Below are 22,140 nucleotides of genomic sequence, written 5' to 3' on the forward strand. Positions count from 1 at the left end.
AAACATACAAGCCTGAAGTGTACAGGCTTGAAGTGGACAAGCCTGAAGTGTACAAGCCTGAAATATACAAGACTGAAGTGGACAAGCCTGAAATGTACAAGCCTGGAGTGTACAAGCCTGAAGTGTTTAAGCCTGAAGCATACAAGTTAGGAAAGCTGGAAGTTCTGTTAGCCAGAGCAGCGCTCTGAGGAAGGTCCAGGAAGGAGTCTGCCCTGGGGCTCAGCAGCAAGAAAAGGGACTTAGGAAGAGTCCAGCACAGAGGTGGCCCTGGAGCCCCAGGGCAACAGCCCAGAGCTTTGAGAAAAGCCCAGCTGAAGACAACCCCAGGGCTTGGTGGCAGGGGAAAGACCCTAGGCAGAGCTCAGGATCGGGGTAGTCCTAAACTTTTGTGGCAAGAACCTGGTGAGAAGGAGGCCCCAAAGAGAGGATGGTCCTTGGCAAAGCCTGGGTCTGGGGCTGCAGAAGCCCACAGAAAAAGTTGAGACCTAAAGCAAGAGAAGAGTGGAAAGGGCCCAGGCAGAGCCTAGTGAGGGGGTGGCATAGAGTTTCAACTGCAGTGGCTGGGCCGGGCCCTTCCGGGGGGGAGGAGGTAGAAGTCTGCTGCAGCAGTATCCAAAGGCCCCCAGAAAAGGAATTCCAGGAATCACAGCCATAGCCGACAATAGCCCTGAGCAGCATCCCAGAAGCCCCAGGACCACCAGCCATCCAGACAACCTGGGCTGTGATTTTACTCTCAGGAGACATGGCCAAGCCCAAGTAGGGCCTGCCCAGAGCACTCTGAAGTCCAAGAGCGGAGCTCAGCCAAGCACAATTTCCCTCCACCTTCCTCATCATGGCCCCAGTCTAGACACTAAGGCTGCTGATAGGAGCAAACCAAAGAAAACACTATGAAGAAATACCTTGGACCGAAAGATACCCAAAGGGGCAACCCTGAAGAGAAGAACAACCCTAAAGAAGCATAGGAAAAGCCTCCGAGTAAGAAACTGTCCTGGCCACAAGGATCATGAGAGTACCAGGGAGGAGGGGAACCTGAGATACCAAATGGACTAGCCAGGAAGGCAAGGATGGCTAGCAGAAGGGAACCTCAGAACAGACAGCGGAGCACATCTCCGGAGATCTGGACCCTTGAGAATTAGAATAGATCAAAGAGAAAACAGTGACTCAATATGGCAATGAGAAATAGTTAAACAAAATAAAAAGATCGAAGAAACAGAGCAAATGTAAAAAAAAAAAATCTAATGTACTTGTATCTCCTAGTACCCAGCACTATGTCTCTTTAAAAAAAGTTTGCTGACTGATTGCCAGATTAATTTGAAAACTGTGCCCTGCTTGGTGTAGACGTTCTCTCTACTGGTGCACTCACAAATGATCTGTGCCTTTTAGTCCTGTGGGATAGTTATGGCTGTCCATAAGTATTCCATTGGGGAACTCGGTGCACTGGGAGCCTTCCCCTAGGTCTCTGAGTATTTTAAGGTTACCAATGCAATGCTCGGAGTATTCATTATTCCTCATTCTCCATACATGACTGGCTTACCTTTTATGGCCTACATGTCTTTGATGATGCCCTTTTATGCTACTTCTTGCAAACAGATCATCACAGGTAAAACAATGTAGGCTGCTTACAACTACTCTACCTCTGTCAAGTGCCCTTTGGTCATTCACAATTTCAGTTTTTCTGAGATTGTGGCAATCTGTGAGTTTCAGCCATACGGTATCACCAGGAATATGTTGATGTTAAAAAAATATGTTTTGTTCTCACAAAATGGCAACTGCCCCCCTTCAATAAATGACAAAGGAGAGAACTAGCTGTTTTTCATGAGAGGCAACATATCATAGTGAAAAGATTTGGTCTGGTACATATTTTTTCTTTTTCTTTTTTTTGGTGAGGCAATTGGGGTTAAGTGACTTGCCCAAAGTCACACAGCTAGTGAGTGTTGTCTGAGGCCAGATTTGAGCTCAGGTCCTTCTGACTCCAGGGCTGGTGCTCTACCCATTGTGCCACCTAGCTGCCCCGTCTGGCATATTTTCTAGATATTTGTGGGCTATACTCCTTCCTGTCACTCCTCCATCTTAGCTCTGTCCCCATGATAGTATAGTGAAAAGAGCATTGGTTCTAGACTCAGAGGAGCTGGGTTCAAATCCTGCCTCATTGGTATCACTACCTGTATGATCTTGGACAAATTACTTAGCCTCCCAGGGACTCACTTTCCTCCTCTGTAAAATGAGAGAGATGTACTAGATTAGGGGCTCTTAACATTTTTGTAGGTCATGAACTACTCTGCTAGTCTGGTAAAGCCCATGGGCCCCTTCTCAGAATAATGTTTTTAAATGCATAAAACATTCATAGGGCTAAAAAGGAAACCAATTATGTTAAAATAAAATTAACAAAATATTTCAAAAAATCAAATTCATGGACTCCAGGTTAAGAACTCTTGGTTCATGAAGGCTCCAAAGGTCCCTTTTAGATCTTGATCTATGATCCTTTGTAAACATGTTATCTATGGAGAGTAGTGGGACAAGAGGGTAATGGAGGCTCTAGCAGCTACCCAGACCTGGGACAGCTCCCTGCACTTCTGGAGGCCTCAGTTTGAGTTATCAGCGGAGAAGAATGCCTCTCTCAATGGGACTCCTAAAAGCTGTAAGAGTAAATGAGATAACAACATATGGGAGAGCACTTGGAGGTACAACAATAGTTATGCTAATCATATACACATTACAATGATGACTCACATGAAAAATAAAAGAAGGCATATTCTTTGCACCCACGTATCTTACAGCTTTACTTGCTAATCCAATTTACTCACATGAAGAATACCCAAGAACACTTATAAAACGATATTCCAATGATGGCCAATTAATATATTACTTAAAAAACATATTACCTGTGGTGAAAGTTAGAGCTCACTTCCTGGAGGAAACCCAACTTGGTCAAACCTGATTTGGAAGACTGAGGAGGATGGGATGTTAGCCACTTGGGGTGCATATGTTATGGCCTATTTTCTGGTGAAACCCTCCATATGTATTTACAGTGACTTGAATGGTGGCTTGCACATAGTAGGCACTCAAGTAGTAACTGAATAAATGAATATCTTTCATAATTCTTATGCCACAGTTTATATATATGTATATATATATTATATATATATATATATATATATATATATATGGAGAGAGAGAGAGAGAGAGAGAGAGAGTAGCTAGATAGCACAGTACATAAAGTGCCAGGCCTGAAGTTGGGAAGATTCACTTGCCTGAGTTCAAATCCAGCCTTAGACCCTGGGCAAGTCACTTCACCCTGTTTGCCTCAGTTTCCTCAACTGGAAAATGAGCTGGAGAAAGAAATGGCAAACCATTCCAGCATCTTTGTCAAGAAAACCTCAAATGGATTCACAAAGAGTTGGACACAGCTGAAAATGACTGAACATATATACATACACATATATATGTGTATATATATATATAATACATGTACATGTTTGTATACACATGTGTATGTATATGTGCATATATGTATGTCATATATATAAAATTCTACTATTAATCATGGAGTGGAGATTTTTGTTTATTTCTTTCTCAGGAACTATGCCAGTAGAGGGCAAAGTCTGACAGGTTCTCCAAGACAAACACTCAATCAGTCAAGAAGCATTCATTAAAGATTTATTATGTGCCAGGTCCCTTGCTAAAGGCTGGAGACACAAAGGCAAAACCATGGTCCTTGACCCAAAGGAGTTTACCTTCTTTCTGATGAGGGTAAGCAACATGCAGATAACTATTTACGTACAAGATATATTGAGATTAAGTGGAAGATAATCTCCATGGGAAGGCATAAAGTGGGGTGAAGGGGAGAACCCTGAAAGAAAGGCATCTCAACTAAGACCGGATTTGAGCTGAGTCTTATAGGAGGCTAGGGAATCTAAGAGGCATTGGTGAAAAGCGAGGGCATTCAAGACATGGCAGACAGCCAATGCAAAAACAGGGAGGTGGGAGAAGGAGGATGGTGTGTGACCAGAACCAAGGAGTCCCATGCAGTTGGATCATAGAGTACATGAGGGGGAATGAAGTAGAAGGTGTCTGGAAATCTAGGTGGGGGCCAAGTCGTGAAGAGCTTTAAATGCCAAACAACATTTTACATCTGACTTTGGAGGTAATAGTGAGCCACTGGTATTTACTGAGCAAGGGAAAGACACATGCAGACCTGTGCTTTAGGGAAATAATTTTGGCTGCTGAGTGAAGGAGTAGGGAGAGACTTGAGTAAGGGAGACCAGCCAGCAGGAGAAAGGTGATGAGAGCCTATACAAAGATAGTGACTGTGTGTCTAGAAGGCATGCATTTGGGCAGTCAAATATGGGCTGACAGTGAAGTAACTGTGTCATCCAGGGGTTAGTCTAGCTAATTACATAATGGTTCCTACCCCAAAGGTTGGTCATCAGGTGGCAAATTGTTTTGGCCCCAGAAATTCATAAAAACTGCTTAGTAAGGCACTGAGATCTTTCATCTGAATAGGAAGAACTACCCACATTGCAGAGATGCAGTGTGCTGTAGTGATTAGAGAGTCAGCAATGGATTCAGGAAGATTTGGGTTCAAGTCCCACTTTTGTGTGACTCTGGACAAATCACTTAACCATTCAGTGCCCTAGGTAAGACTCTGTGCTGCACACCTCACCAGGGGTTTCTCCCCCTATGTCTAGGAGCAAGGGGTGATCTTCTGCACCTCTGCTAGAGAAATGGACACAAGGTCTCTTCTGGCAGTCATTCAACATCTGGACATAAACTTAGTGGGACCAATGCTATGTAGGAACTGGACTAATCCTCTCTCTGAGACAGCTGGTATAGAGGAAATTATGCCCCTGAGGGGGAAATGCTTGTATGTTTGTTTGTGCTTATTTTTGAAATAAGTATCCCTGTGTAAAAATTATTCCATGTTAAATGGTTCAATGGAATTGGGTGCTAGTCACTGGCTCCTGACAGATGGGGGAGGGAACACAGCCAGTGACTGGGCCTTGAGCATATAAAAGTGGGAGAGAAAGCAATTTCCCCACTCTCTCTGGGCACTTGACTTCTCAACTAAGGGGAGATGTAGCACACCTGGCCCCAAGAGAGGAGGGCACAGCATTCATGTTACACAAAGATCCGAGCTATATGGTCTCTGTATTTAAATGGAGCTCATGCCGTCCATCACTCAGTAGGATTCTGGCTGGTTTTCTTCCTTCCAGCAAGGCAGCTTAGCACACCCCTGATCCTATGCATTTCCTTTAACAAAAAGCATCGATTTGGTTTTATTTTCAGGTCCACATTTTCTCCTTCTCACCTCTTTCCACTCCCACCGAGAAAGAAAGAAAAACAAAACCTGTTAAAAACATGTATTGTTAAGCAAAACAAATTCCTACATTGACCAAATCCCCAAAAGATATGTATCAGTTTACCACTTTGAGTCCACCACCTATGTGGAGGTGGACAGTATATTTCATCTTGAACCCTCTGGAATTGTGGTTGGTTATTGTATTGATCAAATTTAGTGAATTTTTCAGAGTTATCTTTATAATATTATTATTTTATAAATTGTTCTGTTGATTCTGCATGCTTCACTTTGTATCAGTTGATACAAGTCTTCCAAGTTTTCTCTGAAGACATTCCTTACATAATTTCTCATAGCACAAGACATTTCCATCACATTCATACAACTTCTTCAGTTATTCCCCAATTGATGGGCACCCCCTCGGCTTCTAATTCTCTGCCACCACAAAAAGAGCTGCATAAATATTTTTGTACAAATAGATCCTCTTCCTTTTCCTTCAATCTCTCGAGTTCATAGACCTAGTAACAGTATTGCTGGCTCAAAGGGTATGCTTTTTGGGGGTATAGTTCCAAATTGCTTTCCAGGATTACTGGACCAGTTCACAGTTCTACCAATAGTGCATTGATGTATCTATTTTTCCACAGTCTTTCCATCATGTCATTTTCCTTTTTTTGGCAACTTTACCCATCTGATGGGTGTGAGGTAGTACCTTAGAGTTATTTAAATGTGCATTTCTCATTTAGTGCTTTAGAACACTTTTTAGAGATGGCTATTGATAACTTGGATTTCTTCCTCTGAAAACTTCTTGCTTGTGTCCTTTGATCATTTGTCATTGGAGAATAGCTCTTCTTATAAATTGAAATTAGTTTTTTATATTTCTTAGAAAGAAGACCTTCATGAGAGAAATTTGCTACAAAGATTTCCCCCCAATTTTCTGTTCTTCTAATTTTAGCTGCATTGATCTTATTCTTGGAGGAAAAAAACCTTTTGATTTTATGCAATTAAAATTGTCCATTTTACCTTCCGTAAACCTTTCTATCTCCTGTTTGGTCATGAATTCTTCCCCTATCCATAGAACTGACAAGTAAATTTATTCATATTCCACTAATTTGCTTCTGATATCACTCTTTCTGTCTAAGTCATGTACCCTTTTGGAACTTGTTTTGCTTGGTATATTTTGGTCTATACCTTGTTTCTGCAGACTGTTTTCCAGTTTTCCCGACAGTTTTGTTCCAAATAGCTTTTTGCCCCAGTGGCTGGATTCTTTGGGTTTATCAAACACTCCATTACCGTACTCATTTGCTTTAGTATATTGTGTACCTAATCTATTCCACTGATCATCCTCACTATTTTTAACCAATATCAAGTTGTTTTGAAGACTACAGCCTTGTAATATAGTTTGAGACTTATTCCTGCTAGGCCCCCTTCCTTTGCATTTTTCCCAGTAAGCCCCTTGCTATTTTTGACCTTTTGTTCTTCCATATGAATTTCATTATTGTTTTTCTAGTTCTAGTAAGTAATCCTTTAGTTGTATGATTGACATAATACTGAATAAATAAATTAATTTGGGTTGTATTGTAATTTTTATTATATTGGCTCAGTCTACCCATGAGCAATTAATATTTCTCCAGTTGTTTGGAGCTGCTTGTATTTGTGTAAAGAGTGTTTTGTAATTGTGTCGGTGAAGTTCCCCAAGGTGTCTTGCCTCCCTGTGTTCTCTTAAAGTTGAATTCAAACCCTCCTTGTCAATGCTGTGCATTCTATTCTGCATTCAAGTCATCACTGATATATGTATATAATGAACACAATTAGATATCTTACAGTGTAGTACTTCAAAGTGCTTTCACAATTATAGCTAATAATAACTAACCTTTACATAGTAGCTTAAGATTTTCAAAACACTTTTTCAAATAATATGATGGCTAGGATTAAGCAGTTATATACCATGGACAGCTCTCAGCTCTCTCCATCTCACTGTGCCTCGTTTTCAGTCATCACCTGAGGACACTACTTCTCTACCTGTTTCACAAAAGTGGTGACAATAAACGACAGAACTGTACACAAGGTATCCCAAAAGTCTTAGTGCAGCAGCTTTAAGCCACTAAACCCAAAAAGCTTTGCAGTAAGACTTTGAGGACCCTGAACAGCTAGGTGGCAGTAGGGCTGGACTTAGCATCAGGAAAATCTGACTTCAAATGTAGCCTCACTAGCTGTGTAACCCCGGGCAAGTCACTCAAGTTTGCCTTGGTTTCCTCATCTGTAAAATGGGGATAATAGCAGCACCTATCTCCTAGGGTTGTTTTGAGGATAAATAAAATTTTTTTTTGTAACGTGCTTTGCAAATCTAAAAGCTTTATAAATGTTATTATTGTAGTTATTATTACTAGCTATCCCTTATTACAAACAGTATTTTAAGAGGAAACAAAGTCAGCACATTTGATCAATGCATTGGGAAAAGTCTAAAAACAAGTGCAATGTGTAACACCTGTGGATCCCCCACCTCCAGGAAGAGCTGGGCTAGAGGTAGCCTCTCATAACTCTTCCTTGATTGACCTTTATATTTGTGTCACAGTCACTTTTGGTTTTGTTGGTGAGTGGTCGCTCCTTCCACGTACATTGCTGGAGTCATTGCATACCTTGTTTTCTTGGCTTCGGACTTCCCTCTACATTTATTCATGCAGATCTTCCGAGCTTCTGTCTTCATCACACACATGGTTTCTTACATACAGCTCAGGGTATCCCAGGACATTCATGGACCACAGTGGACCCAACCTTTCCCCAGTCGATGTCTGTCCCGGCTCTTCTCTCAGAGGAGGGGCACGGAAAGAACGCCCTTCCTTCCTTTCTTTTTTAAATCAGCACGACAGAGAAGGACAGCTCCTCTAGACAAACACTAACTTTCTCAATCGCAGGAAGGAGTAACGAGGCCTCTGAGAAACATTGGAATTCAAAGGCAATGCTTCCATGTCCCTCCCCCCGCCCCCCATTTCTCTGTAATATAGGTCTGATAATATCAGCTCTCTCTCCTCCTTCCCCAGTGGCCCACAGGAACTGCCCTGAGACCCTGCTATTAAGTTTCTTAGGCTAGAATTGGGTCATTCTTCCAGGTGTCTGTGACTTTGACCCGGAATTTAAATTCCTCCAGATCTAGACTCTCCACCAGTTCCCCCCCCCCGCCCCAAATGGAGGCACAGCTTTCTGGAGACCACCACGCTTAATCCCCCATCTCGGTAGGCCCTGGGAAGTCGAGGCGAGTGGAGGGTGAAAGGGGTGGGACTACTTGACAGTGCTAAGGCTGTGGCCCATCTCGATTCAGTCCCCCATCCCTCCACAATCTCCACCTTCTGCCGCGGATTGCAGGAGTCGGTTCCACTTATCCGGGTCTCTTGGTCTCTGTGTGTCTCCTCTCTCGACCCTGCTGCCGCCACCCTCCCTCTCTCTGTTGCCCCCCAAGCTCATAGCCTTTCCTCCTCCTCTGTCCGCTCCTCCTCTCCCTTTCCCTACCCCCTTCCGCATCTCCCTCTCTCCCCCTTTCCTCCTCCTGACCCCCTTCTTCCTTTCTCCTCCTTTTTTTTTCTTACCCCCTGACTTTTTCTCCTCTTCCTCCTCCCTCCCCCTCTTCTTCCTCTTTCCCCTCAGTTGCTGCGATCCTCACTCCCTCAGCTGTCCCTCTGGCTCACGCGGTCTTTTCCTTCCCCTCCTCACTCCCCCCTCCTCCTCCTGGGCTGCTGTGGCCTCCCCTCTGTCTTCTGCCCCTTCGCTGCCTCTCCGATCACAGCATCTCCTCCTCTCCCATCCCCCCGCCCCCGCCCCCACCCCTCCCCAGCTACTCTGTGACGGCACCAGCTCTGGTTGGATCGGAGTAGGTGGCTCAGTTCCAACGGGACACCAGAGGCTAGGGGAGGGAGAGAGGGAAGGGAAGAAAGGTGTGGGAATAGGGAGAGGGAGGTCAGCGCGAGCCAGTCGCCCCGGAGCCCGGAGTCTGCCTTCCCTCTGGCAGCGGCAGCCGCGGCGGCGGCAGCAGAGGCAGCGGCAGCAGCAGGCGGAGCCCAGGCAGCAGCAGCAGCAGCAGCCCAAGCGGGCGGCGGCGGCGGCGGCGGCGGCGGCGGCATCTGGGGCGGGCGCCAGCCGCCTGGGCACGGGGCTGAGGCGGATGCCATCGCAGCCACAAAGAGCGCGCTGAGCCGAGCCCGAGGCTGGGCAGAGAGCGGAGCGGACGAGGGTGCCAGGCGTGCCAGCCCCGCGAGCTCCCGGAGCTGCAGCCAGCGGCCCACGGGGAGCCTGGGGGCAGAGATGGACGCGAAGAAGCGAGAGCGCCCCGACAACTACGGTGAGTCCTCGCTTCCGCTCTCGCGCCCCCAGACCGCCCCGCAGACCCCCGGCGCTCACCCTTCCCTTGCCAGTCGCCGCTCTGGCAGGGCAAAGGTGCGGAGGGGGAAGTTTGCTTTCTTCCTTGCTGGGTCCGGGGGGGCGTGAGTTCACTAATTGCCTCCTCCCGGGGGCTCCGGGAAAGGACCCTGAGGTGGGTTCCTCCCCTTAATTCGTAGAGGTCTCGGGGAACTCGGCCGCAGCCGCATCGCGCTCCTCCAGCTATCTGTTGCACCTGCCTTTCTTGGGCCAGTGGAGGGAGATTAGGGGCTCGTAGTCTCCGCCCAAGCCCTCCTGGGGTGGAGGATCTGGCGCTTCTCGCAAGTCCGAGGGCCGCGGTGACCCCTTGCTCCTCTTCCCTCCCGAACCTGAGAAGTTCTGCAGGCTGCTCGCTCAGCTCCATCACGGACCGTGCTGCCGCTGCTTGGCCCTTCCTGGCAGGCGGGAGAAGAGCGAGCTCGCCGCGGGGCAGTGGATTTTGATCCGGTGTGTGGGGGCGGGGGGCGTGCTGCTTTCTGCTGTTGTCCCTTGACCTTTCCAGACGAGCCACAGGGAGTCACGCTGCCCCCCACCCCGTTTCCTTGCTGCTGTTGTGTGGAACCCAGGCTTCCAAAGTTGGAAAGTTGAGGAGGGGGCAGTGCCCAGAGGGGGAGGCGCGCCGGGGCTTGCGCTCAGGGGGCCGGCCGGGGTGGGGTGCCGGAAAGCGAGTCCGGCCGAGCCGAGAGTCTGGCCCGGGAGTCTCGGCGGGGCGGCTCCCGCCTGTACGGAGACAGTCCTCTGGGCATCCTAGGAGGGGCAGGGAGCATGCCGGAGGGGGTGGGGAACAGGTGAGGCCAGCGTTAGCCGGCCCCCTGAGCGCAAGAGGGGCGCGCCAGGCAGGAGAGCTGCGGAGCAGAGGACACCACCACGAGCCAGGCAGCTCGCTGGGGAAGCAGCCCGTCCCAGGAGGGGGTCTGCAGCACTGCGGAGATGAGAGGGGTATGCTGCGGGTTCCTTACTAAGCGGGGCAAGGGAACCTGGGTTGGTACGGGGAGCACAGGCCAAAAGGGTGACCGCCTCCGCCTTGAAGCTAGACAGGTTCTTGCGTCTTGGGATTGTAGTGAGTGAGAGGGCAGACGTGGTGGTGGGTTGGCTCTGGACCTGCTGAGGAGGGAGGGTGGGGAGAGCAGAGGGCTGAGGGCAGGACTGGGGGCGCTGCCGCCGACCAGGAAGATGTTGGTCCAGCTGGGTGGGGGCTTTGAGCTTTGCCTTTCCAAACAGATCTGGACCTGAAGGAGCCTGATTCACTCCAAAGGTCACTGAGGAACACAGCCTTGATCTCCCAGATTCAGGCTGGCTTTTTAATTGTCCCCGAGGATCTCTTCCATTGTGGGAAAAGGCTTTACGCTCTTGAGTCATAAACCTGGGGAAGCCTAGAACACAACTGAACAGGGCTTTCTTTTCTTGTGAAACTACAAGGACTTCGCTACAATTTCCAGGCAAAGGTTTGCTTTTTTTTTTTTTAATTGTCAGTGTTTGTAGAATGTAAGTTTCTTGAAGGCAGGGATGCTTTCCTTTCTTTGTCTCTGTGTCCCCAGAGTGTAGCTCAGGGCCTTGCCCGTTATAACTGTCCAGTGGAATAGTTAACGGAGCCTTGAAAACAGTTCACTTCCTCTGTTTTCTGTTAGTATCCTTCTTGTTACTGTGGGAGATGACCTTAAAAATGTCCCAGGCACAGTGGGCAAGTTCCTCCGCAACCTTTTTCATGCTCTGGAAAGCACTTCATTGAAACCCAGATTGTAGAGGCGCCTCATATGCACTTTGGTCTTGGAGGAAGTTGCTTCTTTCCTCCATGGAGCCATACGGCAGGTGAGGAACACAGGTCTGGGACATCTGCTGATGGGGCTGGGCATGGGCAGAGAGGCTGCTGCCTGCCCCCTGGAAACATGAAAAGTCTTCCAAAGTTCCCTGGAGAGTAAATGGAATCTGAGAGCCCTGTAGCATTCACTGGTTGTAGGCAACTCCACCTGTAAATGAGTGGACCAGTGTGGGCTGGACCACTTATTACCCACGTGACCTTGGGAGAAGTCACTTCACTTCCAAGATAAAATGAGAGGAATGGGTCAGATGATGTTTTAGGTCCTTTAGGCTTTTCTATGGTCCTATAAGCCTTAAAATGAACCCTCTTCACGTAGAAGCTTGAGAAGAAGGCATATAAAGGGACTTTCAGGAGGAATGAGTTTTGGTAGGAGAGACTATTAAAAAATACAGGAGACTTTGCCTTGTATGTCAAGAGAGGGGGTTTGTCTTGTTTCAATTTAGCTCATGTGTTTGTGGAGTGAAGGATGGAGATGATTACAGTTCTATCATGGAACGGTTAACTGCTCCCCTGAAAGAATTAATGCCAGAGAGCTTCAATGACATGTATTTTCAAGGACTGCCATTGCAATTTTGTGGAAGTGAGGTTTTCTTGTGCCTTGCCTTGTTTTAAGGGAGACCAATAATATTTAACTCACATTGTCATATCCTTCATCTTCTCTCCTGTAATGTCAGGTGTTTGATCAGCTCATTTCACTTTTCCTGGAAGAAGGGAGATCTTTTGTTTGTCCTTGGAGTTTCTTTATGTCAGGACAGGAATGGTTATCATGTTTCTGAAACTATGAAGCAAATTGGATACATTTTAGTCTCAGGACTTGCCTCCATTGAACATTTTTGGTGTGAAAGATTCTCGGTTCCTATCTGCCAGTAACAGCTGACAAGGGGCTTGCTCATTTCCTCCTCCGAAGTCTGTTTCTAGCTAACACTGACTGATGGCTAGCGAGTGGCTCTCAAGCTTGAGCTGGCTAGTGGAAGTACACACTTCTTGACCTGGTTTGGCTGGGACTGCCTTTCGGAATTTGGCTGGCTAAAGAGCTATTGGACTTAGGGATATTACATGATGTTTTGGTTATCTTTTTAAGCAAGCCACATCTCTGCTTAGCTACCCTGCACGGGGGGGAGGCCATTTGCTGAAGCCAGTGACAGGCAAGTTGCTCATTGGTTTCCCAAGTCCTAGCAATAGAGAGTACATATCTAGAACAGACAGAGATTGGCTTAAGGGAAATGCAGTTTCTCCACACCAACAGTGAAATGAGATGAGTTGGCAGTATTTCTCAAGGGGGTGGTAGCATTAATTCAGGACACCTCATCAAGAAGTCATTTTTCCCAGCATGGCTGGGAAATTAAATGTTTATCATTTTAGTGTTTATGATGCATTTATGTCAAAAATCCCTTGAGTCCACAAACAAGAAATGTCTTATAACAATCCAGAAAACATTGTAAGTGTCATTATGTTCTTTAAAAATGGAGCTTCTAAGAAGGAATCCATTGGAAAGCACCCCAGGGGGCCAACTGGGGGGCAACTTGGCTACATCTCCTCTCTGTGATTGCCAATAAGTGGCTAATCCAGCCGTTGCTTCAAGACCCTATGGGAGGGAGAACCCATTGCTTCTGGGGCCACTTTCAATGAGCTCCAATTATTAGGATGTTTTCCTCATATGGAGTCTTAATCTGCCACTTCTACAGTTCTGCCCTCTCAGGTCAAAAGGACAATTCTAATTTCTTTTATTTGTGACATCCCTTTAAATGCTTGAAGACACAGCTGGCGTGTCTTCCCACTCCACATTTTCTCTTCTCCAAGGTAAGCATTCTAGTTCCTTCAACAGGTTCTTATATGACCTGGGCTTTGGTTCCCTCATCTTCCCTGGTTACCCTACTCTGCTCATGCTCCAGTTTGTTAATGGTTTTCCTAGAATTTGGAGTGCCTTGAGATGTGGTCTGAGCAGGGCAGTACAAAGAACTGTCCCAGGTCTCCTTCCAAACCTCCTCTCTTTAAAAAAAAAAAAAGCAGGGAAGCACAACTGTTTCATATTGAGCTTGCAGGAATCCAAGACCCCAGATCTATTTTTAAAAATGAGAACATAAAGTTCTGAGTGATTGGGGCCACACCCTCCCTGACTTTCAAGGATGACATCAGGAAGTACAAGCATTCTCTTTAGGATATTTATCAGTGACTTGGATGAGGATGTAGCAGGCTTGAGGTCCGTGCTTTTGGCTTTGTTTTTGGTTGAGATGCTGCATGAGCAGAGCTGGACATTAAGAAAGCATTTGGAAGTCCCTCCATGATATTCATGAGCAAAAGAAACATAGGCTGTGTAATAGTAAAGTTAAGCATATTCCTCACTGGCTGAATGAAGTCAAGTGTTTAAGAATGTACCCCTATTAGTCTAAAGAAGGTCTTTAGTGGAGTGCCAAAAGGTTCTTTAGCCTTACTAAGTCTAATGCTTTGATCAATGCCTTGGATGAAGACCTAGATGGCATGCTTATCAAATTTATAGATTACATCAAATTTGGAGGATAACTGATGCTTTAGACAGATGATGGAAGGAAGATCCGAAAGGGCCAGTTTGTTACTCTCCTCCTCAGTGGAGGATCTTGTGTCCTCTTTTACTGATTAAAAAAAATTACCCCCTGGGGCAGCACAGTGGATAGAGCACTGGCCCTTAGGTCAGGAGGATTTGAGTTCAAATCCGGCCTCAGACCAAACACTTGACACTTAATAGCTGTGTGACCCTGGGCAAGTCACTTAACCCCAATTGCCTAAATATTAAAAAAAATCTTACCCCCTATTTTGTACCTCAAAACCGTCACTAGCATCATCCAGTCTCTCCCTCTTTGATCCAGTATCTGACTGATCTCCTCTTGCTCCAGGAACTGGACCCTTCCATCATCTCCTCTCTCTCATCTTCAGTTTCTCCTTATTGATTCATTGACTTTTTCCCTGTACCTAGAAACATGCCCAGGTCTTCACATCCTTAAAAACTATAAACCTCCAATTGATCCTTCCACCTCCACAAGCTTTTGTTCTGTCATTTCTCGCTTCCACAGACCAAACCCTAAACAACGTTGGGTATACTCGTTTTGGGCTTCTACCTTCTCACCCTCCCACTCACTTTAAAAAGCCTGGCTCAGTTCTAAGGAAGTTGTTCTCACTCTGGTTGCCAGTGGCTAACCTAGCACCTTTTCTTGGCTCTCACTCTTTGACCTCTTCACAGCTTTTGAGACTATCAAATTCCTCCTCTGAGCCCAATATTCTCTCCTCCCTTGGTTTGCTTTTTACCTGACTGACTGCTTTTCCTAAGCCTTCTTTTCTGGATCATCATCCATGTCTCAATCCTCAGCTCAAGTGTCCCTCAAAGCTCAGAACTGGGTAAACTCTTGCCTTTTCTCGCTCAGAGATCTCACCTGCTTTGGTGGGTTTAATTGTCACTCTATGCAGATGATTCTCAGATGCATAAACCCAGCCCTCATTGCTTTCCTGAGCTCCAGTCCTTCTTTAAATGCCAGCCGGCCATCTCCACCTGGGTGTCCTGGAGGCACCTCAAATTCAGTGTTTTAAAATAAAACTCAGTGTCCTTCTCCCAAAATCTCCTTTATTTCTTTTGGCAATGTCACTGTCTTTCTAATAACTCAGTTCTTCACCTCAGAGTTATTTTCCATCACTCTCCTCTGGTTCTTTTCTCTCATCTCATTTGTCATATCTTGTTAAGTCTACCTCCCCAATATCTTATTTGTCCATTCCCTTTTCTGCCTTCACACGAAACATGCCCTCATTCAGGGGTCGTCTTGCTGGGACCTTGGCCATCACCTCCTACCTGCTCTCCTTCAGCCTGGTGTCTTTCCTTCCCAACCAATTCTCTCTGCACTTTCCTAAAGCATGACTGTGATGTTCCTGTCATTCCCCTCCTCAAGTCTTCAGTAATTTTGTGTTGCCCAAGAGTCCTCAGCTTGGCCATAAATGTTGAGGTGTGCACACACATCTGTATGCTAATGTAAAGCTAATGTGCTTTCATAAATACATGTACGTTTTCATGTGTGTTTAACGAACAAATATATGAATGCCAGTTGAGATCACCTGTAATCTCACTCTAGCTTTCCTGGATTTATTTCCCAACATTCCCCTTCATATCTGATACCCTGCTTCTGGCTGTAACATCCCATCTCCCACCTCAGCCTTTGTACAGGCTGCCCCCATTCCAGGAATTCATATCCTCCTCACCTTGGGCTTGGAGAATTCTTTCTTAGCTTCCTTCAAGATTGTTCCCCATCACTACAGGTGCTAAAGCAGATCCCAACTCCTGAAGGACATCTATCTCCCTAGCCTATGGCTCTCTCCAGCCATTAATTATCGCGATCTTATTCAGAGGTTCCTGTGGACAGGATTTTTTAAACTTTTTCCACTGGTGACCCCTTTGTGAGTTTCAGCAGTGTTCATCATTGTTGCATGGTGTGACGGCACGCGCAGTTCAAAGTGCGTGCTTTGTGTTCAGATCCAAGGCTGCAGTGAAGCTGCAGAAACACTTTGGATTCATCCACTATACGCTGTAGTTCCACCTAGCCGCAGCTAATGAAATTGCAGGCTAATACGCTGAATGAAATGGAATACATATGCGGTATGCAGATGAATTACAGAAATGGAGGGGACCTTCATTAGCAAGGGAAATTCCTCATCAGGAGCTCCTTACATTGATGCAAGATGAAATCATAATATGCGTATGTATACATACACACATGTACACATATCTATACACACATACTTGTCATATGCAAGTGTGTATGTGTATGTCTATTCTGAATTATAGTCTTATTGGTATAAGGGAACTCCCAAGGTGAAAACTCCCTCCTTATGTAAATGGGCAACTCCCCCATAACTTCTTTTTTATTATTTTATTTTTATTAATAATGCAAAGATGATTAGTAGACTAATGGCATCTCCAATCTGGCTGACCTGTTTCCCATCTGCCCTGCAAATGGTATTTTCCATGGCTCCATAACTTCTAATTTTAGAGAGTTGCACTGAGGAATTAAATGACTCGGCCACAGTCACACAAAGATTTTGTCTTGGACACAAGACTTGAAACCAGGTTCTTCAGAATTGTTTTGGATCACAGTATTTCGGAGAAGAGCTAAGTTATTCACAGTTGGTCATGGTACAATATTGCTGTTACCGTGTACAGTGTTCTCCTGGTTCTGCTCACTTCACTCCATGTCAGTTCATATAAGTCTTCCCAGTTTTTCTGAAAGCATCTTGCTCATCATTTCTTATAGCACAGCAGGATTCCATCATTATCACATACCACAACCTGTTCAGCCATTTCCCAGTGGTTGGGCATTCCCTTCATTTCCAATTCTTAGCCACCACAAAAGAGCTGCTATAAATGTTTTTGTATATATGGGTCCTTCGAGCATTGTAGATTCAGAGCTGGAGTGGATGGATGTTAGCAGCCAACTATTCCAATCTCCTAGTTTTATGGATAAGGAAACTGAGGTACATCGAGAAGTTAGGTAAATTGCCCAAGGCCATGCCCAGGCAGTAAGCATCTGAGGCAGGATTTGAATCCAGGTCTTTTCCTCCTGAGTCAGTGTTATTTTCACTGAACTTCTTAACTTCTGAACAGCCTGCTTCCTAATCAGCAAACATTTTAGGATTAGGGTTAGCTCCAGCTAGGTGAGAGACAGTGTACTGGGAGCTGGAGATATAAAGTCAAAATGAAAAAGTCACTGCCCTCACAGAATTTATATTCTGGGGGTTGGGAGGAGGGTGGAAGAAAATAATAATAATAATAATAGCATTTATATAGTGCTTAAAAATTTGCAAAGCACTTTCTGTAGGTTAATCTCATTTGGCCTTCACAATAGCCCTCTGAGGTATGTACTCAATTTATCCCCATTTTCCATATGAGTGACTGAGACCAAAGTGACTTACCCAGGATCATACTGCTAGTAAGTATTTGAGGGCAGATTTGAACTGACATCTTCCTGACTCCAGGTCCAGTGCTCTATCCATGGTACCACCTAGCTGCCTAACATTTACGCAGATAAGTAAAAAACATTACAGCTGCTCTCACATATTTGAAAGGCTGTCCATGTGGAACAAAGCTTACCCTAATTTTACACCCCAAGATTGGTGGGTGAGGGGCACAGACCATGATCAATGGTGGAAATTATAGCGAAGACATTTTAGTTAAATATGAGGAAGGACTTTCTAACAGCAGGAGCTTTCCAAAGATGGAATAGAGGCTGCTTAACGAGGTAGGCTGTTCCCCATCACTAGAGTTGCTAAAGCAGAGGCTGTTTGAAATATGGTTAAATGAGAAATGATGAGTACCCTGGGACAAAGTGAATGTTTCATCCTAGAGTTCATTAGCACCAAAGAGGGGAAGGTGCATTTTGATGTGTCTTTATGAAAATAGATTTTAAAAAGTTCGCCAAAAACAATATGAGCAGTAAGACAGTTCAAGGAGAATGGGTGGCTCTTGTGGGCAAAGTTCTGCCAGCACAGTTGCAGATAATCCTGATCTAGAAGGTTCACTTGGTTGTCCTGGGAACCTCCTGACATGTACAAAAGACGCCCAGTCAGAGAAGAGCACAGAAGGCGCCCTGGCCCTTTAAGAGTGGTTCAGGAAGCCCAGAGCCCAGGATAAGCTGAGGCTTGTGAGAGATGCTAAGGACCCAAGAGAAAGCCTTAAAAAAGTTCTGCTGGGAAGGCAGAGCAGAAAACAAAGATGAGCTAGGCCACCTATTTGGGTCATGTGGGGCGATGATGGAGGAGGCCAGAGACAAAGCACAGCTACTTGTCCCCATTCCATAGCAAGTCTTGTCTGTATCAAACACCACCTGCATGGGAGCTGGCATTACTGGGGAGAGGAATCTGACGGAAAACGGACTGGCCAAATGGGGCTGGAAGGAACAGATGTCAAGACCGGTAAGAATGCTGGCATCTGTTCTTCCTGAGGTCAAGTCCCCCGGCCCTGCTGAGTCAGGTTTGTGTGATTGTGGAGCTGCCGCTGACCTTGGAACAAAGTTGGACAGGGGTGACTGCGACTTTGTGACTGGTTCTCACAGAGGAGGAGAAAGTAGATCCTTCAGACCTTAACAAGGGTGTGCGGGACTCATCCCTGGAGAAATTCCAGAGCAGATTGTTGGAGAGCTAGCTTGTTTGTGACCCAGCCCTGACAGAAGGCACCCATGATCCCTTGAGACTGGGCTAGTTTCACTTCAGACAAGTCTTGGAGATAATAATGTCCCACTATTCCAAGGCTGTGGACAAAATGACATAGTATTTGGAAAGCACTTTGCAAACATTAAAGCATTATATAAATGCTAGTGATTATTATTATTCTTATTATCTCCTAATCAAATACTTAAAGATAGAGAGGTCATGCCATTGAGCTGGTAGGTGACACAAAGCTAAAAATGATCGCTGAGACCCTGGGTGATGTATAGAGCATTTAATAAATGCTTACTACGTGCCAGGCACCTGTTAAGAACTGAGGAGCAAATACAAAAAAGCAAGGCAGGCCTGCCCTCAAGGAGGTTACATTCTAAAGGTGGAAGAGAACACACAAAGAAGAGGTGAGAGTAGGGGTGAGAAAAGGCTGGGCTGGTTTGCAGAGGAGGTGGGGGTGGTGACCAGAGCGAAGGCAGCATGGCTTGTATCTAGTGGCTGGGAAATGAGGTAGAGGTGAAGGTGTGGGTCATGTGTCAGTCAACAAGCATTTATCAGTCTCTTACTGAGTGTCAGGTTCTTGGCAAGATGTGATGAAAGCTAACTCATCAGAGTACTGGGTGGGTCAGAGGCAGAGACAACATCAGAATTTACAGATTGGCAGACTGGAATGATTGGTCTATGCAAATAAGATGAAATTCAACAGGAAGAAATATAAAGTTCTCTACATAGGTCCAAAAAATCAACTGTACAAGTACAAGTTGGAGGGTGGGGGTTTCTTGAAGGTTTTAGCTGACCACAATCTGGGCAAGACAGGACCAAAGGGTAGAAGTTATAAGACAACACACTTTCAGTGCAGAGGATCCCCAAAGTCTCAGTGCAGGCACGGCTTACACCTGGGGAGAATGATCTGTAAGCTACACCTGCCCTAAGACTTTTGTGACACCCTGTACAACGAAGAACTTTTTAGTAATTAGTGGTTTCCAGTGAAGCAATGATCTCTGTCAGTGGAAATCTTCAAGTAGAATTGTGACACCCACTTATGAGAAATGTTGAAGGATTGAGGCACTAGGCAGGGTGCTGGACTGCATGAATTCTGAGGTCTGTTCCAGTTGTGGGATTGTCCTATTTCACAAGAGGCAGTACTACACACAGTGCATTTCATTGTGACACTCATGGTCTTTGTCTATGTGATTAGATGGTGTGAAGTCAAGTGGCTCCCCTGAAAGACTTTCCCCTACTAAGCAAGCCCCGCCCTCTCCAAGTACTTGGGATTCTGCCACTTCTACACCCTTCTGTTGAGCCAAGGAACCCTCTGTTATGTTGTAGAGATCTCTTAAAGAGAATTAACACATTCTGCCACCAACAACCCACTTAAATTCTTTTGGTCAGATCAGCCTGTGCTTAGACAAGTCTTCAAATGAATGAGAACCAAGAGAAGGGAGGGGCCTTTGACCAGTCAATGCATCGAGCAGCAAGCTTTCTTTCACATGCCTGTTCTGAGCCAGGTCTGAGGGTCTGGGGCTACAAAGAGCAAATAAAACAACTTTCTTCTCAAGGAGCTTCCTTTCTGTGAGGTGAGAGGCAGTTTAGTCGAGTGGGAAGAGCCCTTGATGGAAAGTCAAGAAGACCTGGGTTCAGATCTTGCCTCTGATACTAACTAGGAGACCTTAGGCAAATTATTGAACTCTGAGGGCCTCCCTTTTGTCACTTGCAAAATGAAGGGGTTTGACTAGGGGACCTGTAAGGTCCCTCCGAGCTCGAAATCTATGATCCTACTAGGAGCAGGTGGGGAGAGGAGATGCTTCATAGCTGGGAAACACCATTGTCTTATGGCCTTTGCAGAGTATCAGTCAGGAGAGTGGGGAGGGCAGGATCCTTTCTCTCATCAGCTGTTCTATGCAGAAGGAATCCCTATTTCAGTGACATGAATCATAACACATTCATGGTGACTCCAAAGCACTCATCTCCTTCATCCTCATTCCCAGCTCCTTTTCCTCACCTGTTCTCTATTAGGGATTAAAAACAAGAGTTCTATTAGGAAGGCCTACAGCTGAAGTGCTCTGCTACCCGGTTATAGGAAAAAACTTAGCAGAGTAAATGTACCACATATATGTGATAAATTGGATAATAGGCTGGAAGGGGGAAATGTTGAGTCTCTCCCCAGATGGGGAGTCTGGGGGGCGGTTCTGGCCCAGCCTTCTTCTCTTTGCCTTCTTGCCCGGGGATCTCATCTACTCTCATGGCTTCAGCTATCATCTCAATGCAGATGACTTCTCTAGCCTCAGTTTCTCCCCGTGGCTCTCATCCTACATCTCCAACTGCTCCCTGGACATCCACCTGAGTGGAGCTTATACCACAAACTCAGTCACTCTGTCTGAAACAGAATGTCATTTATTATTTCAAATGAGATATTTGAAAAGAGCTTAGCACAGCAGCCTAGTTTGGCTTAGCTTAGCTTGCACATAGTAGGTTCTTCATAGTATTGGTAGCTAAGTATCAGAGTTGAGATTTGAATGGAAGGTTTCCCAACTCTAGTACAGCACTGTATCTGTTGTAGCATATTAATCAGTCAATCAAGAAACATTTATTAAGTGCCTACTAGGTATCAGCTACTGTGCTAGATACTTGGTATAAAAGGTCAAAAGCAAAACAGTCTTCATACTAATTAGAAATTCCCTCCTTCCCTCATTTTCTGCTGTCCTCCACGCTGGTGCTGGAATCTCATCCGAGGGGATTCTTCCAGGTCCAGCTCCTCCATGCTGCCTCCTCCATGAAGCCTGCCTTAATGCTCTCCAGCCCAAAGGCATGCCTCCCTTTTGAACCTTGTGTGCTTCTGTTTGGATGTCTCCTATGCGTGTGTCATATACTTGTATTTTAGCAATTTAGGATCAAGGAGATAATACATGCAAAGTGCTATATAATCCTTAGAACCCATAGAAAGATTGACTGCTATTATTTGAGTAATTTGTGTATTTTTCTTTGGCTCTCTCCTTTGTGTCTTGTGCACACTCAGGGCCTAGCACAGTGCAGTGTAATAGGTACTTACTAAATGCTTGTTGAATTGAAACATCCTCTCTATCCCAAGAACAGGTTAAATGAGTCTTCATCATGGGCAGCAGGGCTTGGCAGAACCGCTCCTGGGCAACAGGCTCAGATGAGAACACTGGATTAGGAGCAAGAACCCTGTGCTGGCACTCACACTCCGAGGAGACTTTAGGGATCATCCGGACCAATCCCTTCAGTTCATGATGAGGAAACCAAGGCACAGAGAGGCTAAATTAAACTTGTCAATGATTACATAGGCACTTACATATCACTTGAAAGTAATGAAATTGCATTTCTTTATGTATTCCCTAATTAGTGGATTTTTTCATTAATTCAGACTGACCTCTCCTTCAATTATTTGAATTAATTTTATGGTGCATTACATTTTTCTGAAAATAAGGTT

General features: G+C 45.5%; 1 protein-coding gene across 4 annotated transcripts in view; it reads left to right on the top strand.

Moving 5' to 3' along the window:
- Positions 1-9,560: 9,560 nt before the first annotated feature.
- SLC44A5 (solute carrier family 44 member 5) overlaps positions 9,561-22,140 on the top strand; it is a 408,380-nt gene continuing 395,800 nt past the window's right edge. For all 4 annotated transcript variants that reach the window (XM_027874052.1, XM_027874054.1, XM_027874053.1 and 1 more), the window contains exon 1: positions 9,561-9,626. In XM_027874052.1, the coding sequence (XP_027729853.1) occupies positions 9,590-9,626 (37 nt within the window). In that variant the 5' untranslated portion in view covers positions 9,561-9,589. The remainder of the gene's footprint in view (positions 9,627-22,140) is intronic.

The sequence above is a fragment of the Vombatus ursinus genome, unplaced genomic scaffold (genome assembly GCF_900497805.2).
Source record: "Vombatus ursinus unplaced genomic scaffold, bare-nosed wombat genome assembly UNPS02014804.1, whole genome shotgun sequence".
Lineage (NCBI taxonomy): Eukaryota > Metazoa > Chordata > Mammalia > Diprotodontia > Vombatidae > Vombatus > Vombatus ursinus.